This window comes from Amblyomma americanum, chromosome 1 (genome assembly GCF_052857255.1).
Source record: "Amblyomma americanum isolate KBUSLIRL-KWMA chromosome 1, ASM5285725v1, whole genome shotgun sequence".
NCBI lineage: Eukaryota > Metazoa > Arthropoda > Arachnida > Ixodida > Ixodidae > Amblyomma > Amblyomma americanum.
The window spans coordinates 280,109,477-280,119,955 of NC_135497.1; the positions used below are offsets into that span (position 1 = coordinate 280,109,477).

The 10,479-nt window shown below is 46.8% G+C and overlaps 1 protein-coding gene across 1 annotated transcript; it reads left to right on the forward strand.

Annotated features, from left to right (window-relative positions):
• Positions 1-459: 459 nt before the first annotated feature.
• On the forward strand, positions 460-5,824 carry LOC144118292 (uncharacterized). Its single transcript, XM_077651269.1, has 3 exons — positions 460-702; positions 780-947; positions 5,483-5,824. Exons 1-3 carry the CDS (start codon positions 460-462, stop codon positions 5,729-5,731), a joined length of 660 nt encoding a protein of 219 aa, XP_077507395.1. The 3' UTR covers positions 5,732-5,824.
• The last annotated feature ends 4,655 nt before the right edge of the window (positions 5,825-10,479 follow it).

The window sequence follows — 10,479 nt, forward strand, 5'->3', positions numbered from 1 at the left end:
CGTGCATCCGGTGCTCAGCGTTGCCCGGTACTCTCTCCCTCCGGGTCCCTTCCCTCGCAGAGACTTCTTTGTATACGTTTTCTCCTCACCATATCCTCCTTGCAGAAACAGCTTCATCTACGCTTCATCTGTGGGCGTTGCCGCGAAACTAAATGCTGTGCCGACCATCGAGTGAAGAGGAGACGGGAATACGGCCTTTGCACATCGTCTGCTTGCTGGGAAACCCACGAGTGGAATGGTGCTTCTCGTTGAGCGTTGTAAGGATTCTGGCGACAGCCCGTCTGGTTCAGCGGCGTATTCGGCCCGGGAGGACGCGACTAACCTCTGCGGAATACACTAGGTACACCAGCCCTCTAGTGTCCCTAGCGCGTTGAGCCTAGCGTTTTTAGCTGCTCAACTTATTGAACCTAGAGCTTGACAGTCCCTAGGCCACATTGGTTGCGTTATTTTAGTTTAGCAATGGCTATGCGGGGCGTACTTGTCGGCGACAGCCAACTCAAGCGATTGTGCAGAAGTCGCCTACGTTTATGCCCATCGGTTGAGACCTGTACGTTTAGCTTCGGGGGCTACGACGCTGTGCACCTCGCAAGCGCTGTGCGGCGCCTTAATCTCAAGCCCGCAGATTTTGTTATACTTTACATAGGAGGGAATGACCTTGCGAGGCCTAATGCCAGTCCGCAAGCGATATGCGTTAACGTCAAGGTAGTACGTAATTGCTGAGAACTTCCAATTGCTGTCGATTTCAGTACGGAATTCTCATACATCTTTTCGTATCACAGGCCCTTGTCCTGCTTCTGCTGCGCGACGTGGCACCTGTCGTGCTTGTGGCAAAGGTGTTGCCGCGGTGTTTTGCCTCGACGGACGCCGAGGCAAGTCGTCGCTTGCTTAACCGCAATTTGACGGCTGCGCTGAAGCGGATGCCGTGTGTGGGCATCTTGAACCCAGACGTGAGTACCGATTCATGCTTCTCTTAACCGTGTGCGAGGCAAGTGCAGTCAGCAAGCCTGGCGGTCGCTGGAGCGGTTTGCCGAGGAACCGTAAAAGTGAAATATTGGCTCAGCTGTTCTATAACTGGTACAGTGCAGTCGACAGGACAGTGCGCCTTCGGTCTAGCACCAGCATAATATTGACAACCGAGTACAGGTTCTAAACTTTCACTTTCTTTGTGGTACACGGTGGCGTTGTAGCGCTTTAAATAGGTGTGCTGACGACTGTAAGTACAAGATGCGACAAATATAGTGGTGCCTTGCAACAATATTTGTGCGTGGGGAAACAAACAGTCGTGTAGAAAAAGTTAACTCCTGCATGTGACCGTGAATTTGCGAACTGTTTTGATAGAAGTGAAGGCGAGCGGACAGTGACACAGTCCCCTTGCTATCCTCAGAGCCTGAACTTTCCTGCGTCAATCGACCTTTGTTTTTTCAGAGAGCGTCCGCGAATTTAGGTGTGTACCCACAGATACTGCAATGCAGCTATCCTTCCAAGTCCAATTTCCAGGTGGCTGGCATACTCTTGAAAGCATTCTAATTATTGCTTGCTGCACTGGAGGGGTTGCAGTATACCAGACACACTTGCCAAACTCTTAAGCAGTAATTGCATGAACTAATGTTCTTTGGTGATGTGCCCCGCGACACAATCGCCTGTCACTCGTCACCTTGTTCATTCGCCTCACGGCATTGAAGAAGTGTAATTATACTAACTCCCCGTTTTTAAGACTCAGCAGCATGAAGTATGACTACAATACTAATGAAAAATCTTCTAGTAATATATTGTATTTCTAAGGGATGCTGTGAGTGTTGCAAAAATTTGGCAAGAAGTGAGTTTAGTCTCCCACAACCATAATAGTTAATAATAAATAGCCTAAATGACCTTCCTGGCTCTGTTATGCCCACCAAGTTTTCGCTTAACTATTTCACCGAGCTATAGCTCAGATGAAGCGAGCATTGGCAGCTTCTTCGCTGAAACCATGCTAAAAAAAAACTTCCTTCGCAAATGCTGCTGTGATTGGCTAGTCTTGTGAGCTGATTTCGGGCGGGCGCCACTTTCATGTCACTTTTCATACAGCATAAATCATGCCTACTAAAGCCTCAAATGGCATGAGTGGCAGTGTCTGGCAGATAGTGAGCAATGGTAAAGCAAAGGAAAATAAAGACTTAATGAATGTGGAAAAAAAAGTCAGCAACACAGAGAGACAAATATTGACACAACTGTTATGCCATCAAGAGGGATGACAGTAATTTGAAATTAAGACAATGACATCAGATGAAATAAAGGGCAGGAAGCAATGCAGAGACAGACTGCAAAATTTTTTTCAGGGTCTATTTAGTGTTCATGCGAAATACACTAGGTGGCAAACTATTGAATGAGGCAGGTACATAGTATTGATGTGTGCGCTTTCCATACCGGGTTGAGGAGCAAGTACCATGCCGCTGTTTGTAATGTACTGCACACACTCCAGTGTTTGGTCAGCTACCTTGGCCACCTTTTGGCAGCTCACAGATTCCAGCTAAGTATCATAGCATGGCAAAACGCAAGCTGTTGTGTGTCTGGTGTGTCCCAATTGGTTTTTGGGGAAAGGAAATGGCGCAGTATCTGTCTCATATATCAGAGCACACCTTAACCCCCAGCGCTGTAAGGGAAGGGATAAAGGAGGGAGTGAAAGAGGAAAGGAAGAAAGAGGTGCCGTAGTGGAGGGCTCCGGAATAATTTCGACCACCCGGGGATCTTTAACGTGCACTGACATCGCACAGCACACCGGCGCCTTAGCGTTTTGCCTCCATAAAAACGCAGCCGCCGCGGTCGGGTTCGAACCCGGGAACTCCAGATCAGTAGCCGAGCGCCCTAACCCCTGAGCCACCGCGGCAGGTGGCTCAGAAAAAAAAATTCAGAAAAATAACGCTTTGCGTGTGCGTTGGCCACGGTTTTGCAAGTTCTAACATCAGCGCACACTTGCAAGAAATGCGACATCTTTTTTTTAAGGAGAAATACCATGATCAAAGAAATGAACAGAAGTGAGTGAGTGACCTTCTAGACCACCAAAATCATACCTGTCATTCACACCAAGAGCAAAGTCTGTGGCACTGAATATGACAACTCGTGCAAACATAGGAGAAAAGACATCCAAACACCATGGTGTGTGCTCCTGGGAAATTATACACGTTGTTAATGAAAGCAGCAAAGAGCGAGTTACAAAATATGCGGGGTTGCATGTGCTAGTGACATAGTTTTTTTCCCTTCGCAAAGTCAAGGTGGCAATGACTGGTGCACTGGCAGACAGAGCAGACTGATCATGATGAGAGTGAATGTTTATGGTGCAAGGGCATCTGCGGCCAAAGAGCGCCATGGCACAAGGTATTTTCGTTTGCTCAATGTGGAGTCAAAGACCCATTTCCCAAGCATTTCACCATGAATAAGCCGAGCACCAAGCAGGGGAAAGCTTGTACCCACTGTATCACCGGTGGGTACCCGGCGACACTGGGGATTGAACCCCATTCCTCCCGCATGCGAGGTGGATGCTCAGCCACTAGGCCGCCGCTGCGGTCCAGAACAGACTGTAGCTCGGACCAAAGGAAACAAAAATCTCTTAAGCAAGCGGCAAAGTGACATTCCAACCGCATTGCTTATCAATTTGAAATTGGTTGCCTATACACTATTTACAGTGCCATGTCATGGAGGCTGCTATCTTTGATAACGGGGTCACGCTGCCATTGCATGCCTCCCGACCGCTGAGCTGCTGCCTCGTCCCAATGGCTGCTGCTTCTGGGGGTTGGGCTCAGATAGCCAGTGTTTCGGCTGATATGGTTGTAAAGGAGTGGGAAGGTGACACTAGCATAAGGCTAAAGGTTCAAAGAACATTTTAAAACCACAATTTGATCACTTCAGGCGTGAAAACGTGATTGGGCTGCATGTCATGGAGATACACTCAGCTCTCAGCCTCTTCGAACCGACGAAGGCATCGCTTGAATGCTACACTGTTCAACGCCGCAAGCTAGCAGGTCACTGCTCTTATGTTTTGAAGAGATATGCAAAAATCTCGGCATATTAGACTCGCTATCCGGCATTGCTCAAAGACGAGACGCACTTCCTGCATGGTACAATTTGCCAGCAATCTGTGATTTCACGCAAACTTCTGTAAGAAGCACACTCTAGAACAGATTATAGAAGAATTTCTTGTACTCAAAGAAAAATACAGTGGTTCACGGACTTTTATATGGATGGCTGGAAAACTTGTTTATGTTGGAAGCGCAGTGGTGAAAGTGTACTGAGTGTACTTTCGGCTCTTTAATTTAAAAATGTAATCTCTCCGCTTCTTAGGGACATCATACACAACATAAAATAGCCACAGCTCAAGGCAGGGAAATGCTCGTGGCAGGGAAATAAAAACGCACATATCCCCTTTAATGAAAATTGAAGCAAATAACAAACTTCACTTTGCTATGCCAGTTTTAGATGAATGGAAGTCTTGCACTTGCCTGAAAGGTCTTGAGGAAGTGGCTATCTGCCGTCATTCGTATAGGACATGCACATCTCACACATAACTTCCTACTGCCAAGCGAAGAGAAACCTGTTTGCAGAAAATGCGGAGATGAGCTTACAGCAAACCACATTTTATTTTCATGCACAAAACTTTAATGACTGGGAAAAAATATTTTACCTCATTTTATAAAGAACACATTCCTTTTCCTCCAGCCGTGATTTTAGGTGCAGATACACTGGTCGATATGCCAGATGTTTTTAGCTTTTTAAGGGAAGCAAACATGCTTCATAAACTCTAAATGTTGGCCCTATGCTTCGCTACATACACTGAAACTTCAGCCACTTTCGCAGTCCTGAGAAGATGGCGGAGGCCTTTATCTGAGTTGCGGGAACCTCCAGAGCCTTGCCCACGTTGTGGAGGTTACCCGATTTTTTCTGATTTAAAAGCCGGGTCCTGCCTTGAGGTCCCTTATTGCGTAGAAGGTGCGGTGTGTTGTAAACTTTTCTTTTGCAGCAAGTAGTGTGTTAGACAGGCTGGGTGGCGTCATAATGAAAGACTCGCGTGGCATGCTAGCAGGATAAAAACTGGCCATGTAGGACTTGGTTGCACATTGTAGCTCCAGTGGGTTCATGCCTTGGCTCGGACTCATTCTCAAAAACATACGTAGGAAACTATAGGAGCTGAGAAGACTGCAGTAGGAGGCAATAAAGGTATTAATATATGTCAGTGTCTTGCCAGAAAACACTCCTAGCGCAGGGGGACATCCGGGTCTGTTCTTATCCTTGTGTGTGTGCCTGGTTACCTGCCATAGATTAATTACGGCATTGTAATTTGGTTCTCATTGAGCACTTCATTTGTGTGGATGCATTCTTTCTGCCTTCTTTATGCATTGTGTACAGGAAAGCTGTGCCAGAAAGCCGAAATACTTATTGTAGCTCTATGCTGTTAGGACGTCATGCTTCCTCAAGCTGCCTTGTTTATCAACGTATCTCATTTTGTTTTCAGCATCGCTTCCTGGATGCAATGAAGGCACCCAAGAGGCACCTTTTCGCCGCTGATGGCTATCACCTGTCAGCTGGCGAAGGTATCGAGGAGCTGGCGGAGGTCTTCGTCAAGGGCCTCGCAAAATTCTATGGAGCGGGCATCCTGGCACCGTTCTCAGATGCACCTGCCAGGTATATCATCCACCAGTGCCATCAGTGCGGATCCAAGGGCCACCGGAATGGGGACTGCTATGAGTACTGCAGGCCATAGGACCTGCACTACAGCCTGCAGTACTTACAGCAATGGGCAGTGCAGGGATTGCAAGGTTTTGATGAGTAACTTGGTGGCAGTGAGACCTGTTCCTGATGTGTTTCTGAGCTGCATCTGCTTTGTGTAGTCTGCAGCATCAAGTGGGTGCTCACTGACATTAGCCAGCACCGAGGCATATTTCCATTTAGACTTTGGTGTGGCTTAAATTAATTGAAAGCTTTCCTCGTTGGCGTCACTTATATCCAATGTGCACCTTCGTGACAAACCCCTCGTGGCAAGCATTATTCACATCCATTAAACTGTTGGCCTACTTCTTTATGCCAGGCATTGGTGAGCCAGAACTATATGAAAGGAAAAAATAGTTGGTAATGATATGAAGAATCTGTGAAACCTCTAAGCTGTGTCCCTGTGAATGACAAACTGGCTTTTAAATGTGTAGTGCGGCCACATCTTTAAAATAGCAGTGCCTCACAACCGTGTAATGCTGTGTGTTAGCACAAGGTGAATCTTTTCATGCAGCCATAGCATGCACAGAACTTTGCAATACGCTTTCACAAATGTCATTGCCACTATACCAGGTTCCGTATGTATTACAAATTCTTTTCAACATAATGTGCAATGGTTTGGTTTGCTGTGGGTTTGTCCCAAAGCGACTAAGTCTATGAGGGCTGCCGTCGGGAAGGTATCCGGAAATTTCTACCCCCTGGGCTTTATTAACGTGCACTGACATCGCACAGCACACGAACCTCTAGAATTTCGCCTCCATCGAAACCCACGCCTTTCGAGTCGGCAGCCGAGCACCATAATTGCTAGGCAACCGCAATGAACTACAGTGTGCAATGGTAGGAAAAGTTCACTTAGTAAAAGAATTGGCGCCAGATACGTGGATTCCTATGGCTGGTTCAAAGAGGGTTCAACGCCATTGCTATATTAAATCCATCATTTCATCATAAACCATTTTGTTCTAGCAAGGCTTGACTGCATTTTTTGCTATCTGAAGGATGAAGCAGACATCCAGTTCTGTAGCGCATTAGTTGCTTTAAAAAACCACTGCTATTTCGGCATCACAGCTCAAGTAACAATTGTGCTCTTCCTCTCCAGTGGTTGAATGAGTGTCCGGACGAATTTTTGGATGCAGTGACGCTGACTCAGCTTCATTGCTTTGCCTGCCCCCTGTGTGACTGGAGCACTTGTGCTTTCGCTCTTCTGCATCTTCTGATGTGACTGTAGGGGATGTGCTTCCACAAGCATGAACCACACACCGTGCTGGTTAGCGGGGAAAAGGCCCAAAGCTTCATTGCACATGACATATGTAGCCGAGAAAGCAGTGAGACTACCTAGTGCAACACACACTACATCCCCCCTTGTTTAAGAAAGGAACAAAAATGCACTCTATGCTCAGCACTACACAAGCACAAGTTCAGTCTTATAGGCCTCCAAATCATTTGTCTAAATCTTGAAACTCAAAAGGGTGAACTTGAAGGTTGTGATGGGGGTGAAGCCATGAAGTTGGGCCAAGAACTACTTGCATCCCTGCTGTATTAGTCTCACTCCTTGATGGCTTCCTCTCGGGTTCATTCCAGTAACACGTTTGGCAGGACCCTCGGACATTGGGACATTGAACAGTGGGATGAGGAATAACCTGTAGCATTGAAGAACTTTATTCAGGTCCTCCACTACATACGGCTGGGGGATGTTGAACTGGTCCCAGAACCATTGCAGGGTTATCTGCTATGCACCCGAACTTGCCCACTCGTCTGAAGTGGGCACTGTACCTGAGGTGAATTACTTTTCCTATTAGCTTGATCGCTCAGATTAAAAGACTTAGACAATGGCCAGCCTCGTTCAAGCTGCTTGATGTCTTAGGAACTCTGGTGTGCGCCTGCCTATGAGTAGCTGTGCTGTGCTTAGTTCACTGACGCCAGGAATTTTATGGTAGACAAGCAGTGCGAAGAAAACATTGTCCGCCTTGACGGTCCACGCCATCCTGTCCACCTCAGCTTTTGACTGTGGGAATCTTGGGCTGCTGGTGATATGCCTAAAGCCTTAAAGGATGTGCAAAGGTAAAGACGATGTCGGATGAGGATTATGGACCATTGTCGCTGTGGGCTACCTCTGGGATCCCATGGCCGGCAAACGCTCTTGATGGCTGCGATAACTGCCGGTGTTGTAGAGTGCTGACTAGCGACTTCAAGGAAGATTTGAAGAGGTCAACTCCCACCTCCAGCTGTGGAAGGCTTGGAGTCTAAGGCATTGTTGGTTCTATGCTCTTGCCACAGTTAGTCTTGGTGTGCCTCTTGACTATAGGTCACCACACTGAATCTTGAGCAATGGCTTTGCATTGGTTAATACCTTGATGCGCGTCATGAATGAGATCCGTATGGAATGATGAAGGGCCATTGACATTGCAATGAGGGCTCCTTTGAGAAGTGGCCGTCAAAAACACTGAGGTTTCCATGATGTGTCCAGTACTTCTTAAATGTGAAGCAGTATCGTCTGCTAGTCCAACCTTTGGTGCAATACTCGAGCAGAAGGTTGCACGTTCGTCTTAGCGAGTGGAGGAAAAACCTACGAGTGTGCAAAGAGTCCTTTCATGAGCTCAACAAGATCAGCTTGCCTGGGCAGTGTGCCATCCGGTAGCGCACATCGGAGCATGTCCACAGTGGCTAACAGCTTGCTGGGTACATATGGCACCTGGCACTGGAAGTGCATCAGCTTCAGACAGAACCGCTGAATCTGCGGAGGTAACAAGCAGACATCCATGCTCCCATTATTGCCAGTTGTAGCTGGTGGTCCATCTCAAGGAAGAAATGTAGACCACAGACATACTCATCAATGCGAAGCACTGGCTAGCCTGCTGCCGAAGCCTCCGTCTCTGTCTGATTGTGCCAACGTTTTGCTGTTGTGAGTGATGGAAAAACTCACGGACACTCACGGGAAGGCTGCTTCAGTTACAGGATGGCACCAAGACCGAAGGAGCTGCCTTCGGCTGATACTTTCGTCTTGATCCCAGTGTAGTACCAAGTACGAGCAGGGCAGTTTCTTAAGCTTGGCAAAGGCAGATTGTTGAGCGTGGTTTTTAGTCCACTGCAAAGGCATTGTTGGTTTTGTGCTCTTGCCACAGTTAGTCTTGGTGTGCCTCTTGACTTTAGTCCAGCAGCAAAGCTCGGATCTGTGCTTTTGCTTTTGATATACGAGGTAGGAAGCATCCAGTGCAGTTAACGAGGCCCAGAAGTCGACGAATGCCTGCGGCACCTTGAGACATTGGCATGACTTTCATTGTGGCAATGTTGTCTGGGTCATGAAAGCCTTCGTTTGTATGTCATCGCATGACACCTGGAGACCCTTCACACGCTCCTCTTCCACATAAAGCCTCAGTTCCTTTTCTTGAGCTTCATACCTCCCGGTTGCTGGCCCGCGAAAAGCACAACGCCGCCCATTACAAACAGTCGGTCCCGCTGTTTCCGCCAACCCCTAATCAACTTTTCATTTATGTCGAATTCACGCTGAGTGGATCTGTTCGAGTTCTCTGCAAGAAAGAATCGCTTGTCGCTTGAAGTTGGCAGTGTATCTTTGTCGATGTGACATGTCGCTCAAGTGCACAACTGCGAATGCGGTGGCAAAACGGAGGCGCAGAGGGAAACAACAGACACAAAGACGGGCATTCCGAGTGACTGGTATACGAGCCCTGTACGAAGCCTGCAAAGTACACAACCTGAACGCGGACGTTACTGCCACCTTTATGAATTAGTTAAACCAGTGATTCTGTTAATTGCACTAGTGCTTTTGCTGGATTTTAACTGTCGCAAATTTTCCATTTTTAATATTTGTGTTATGCGCGACTGCGGCTTCGACATGTCTGAGCGTTTGTTTTGATCACGACCTCTTCTATAAACTACAATACACTGGCTTTCGTACCTATTTAAACGCCAAAATAGACTGCTTTCTAAGCTGTCTACCACAATAAGACCACAAAAATAAGTGAAAGAGCGATGCGGATCCACACTGCAATTCGCTGTTATTTTCGACTGAGAGGCCACACCTCCACAGCTCTATCGTTTGCTCGTCGGCATGGCCGTCTCGAATACAGTCGACAGCATTCAAAGTAGTTCCAAACGTTTTCATTAGACTTGGCAACGCTGATTTTTTCATTTTTTTTCTGTGTATTTACTGTGAACACAAGTATAGTCCCAGTGTAGCCGGCGCTGCTTGAACGGCAATAAGACTGCATTAGCGCACTGCTTTTGCTCATTTTGGTCACGAATATAGGTCAAGCTTCTTTGGTCACGAATATAGCTCGACAGCTAATTGTGGGTAACATTTCTGAAAAAAATAAGTCTACCTATATGAGAGTAGATACGGTACCTTTTTCACTCTGAACTATGCCTAGGAATTCTACTTAGTGATGTCCAAAACAATGTTTGTTTTTGTTTAGCTTTACATTCTCTTTACACCCATGTTGCCCACATGATCCATAAGTTCAGCAACTTATGATCATGTTCTTCTTTGTTTCCCAAAAAAACCTGAATGTCGTCAAATTGACGATTGGTTTTCGAATATTGTTGCCATTTCTTTTTGAAAGAATACTGGGGCAGATGTTATTTGAAACAGTACTTAACAGTAGCAGCAATGAGCAGCAGGCACAATGAATTTAGTCAATTCGTGACAATTTTCGCGAAAGACAGATTTCATGAAGTCCAGCCCTGGCATCCAGCTTTGAGAAAGCCTTGCCATCACCAAGATGGCCT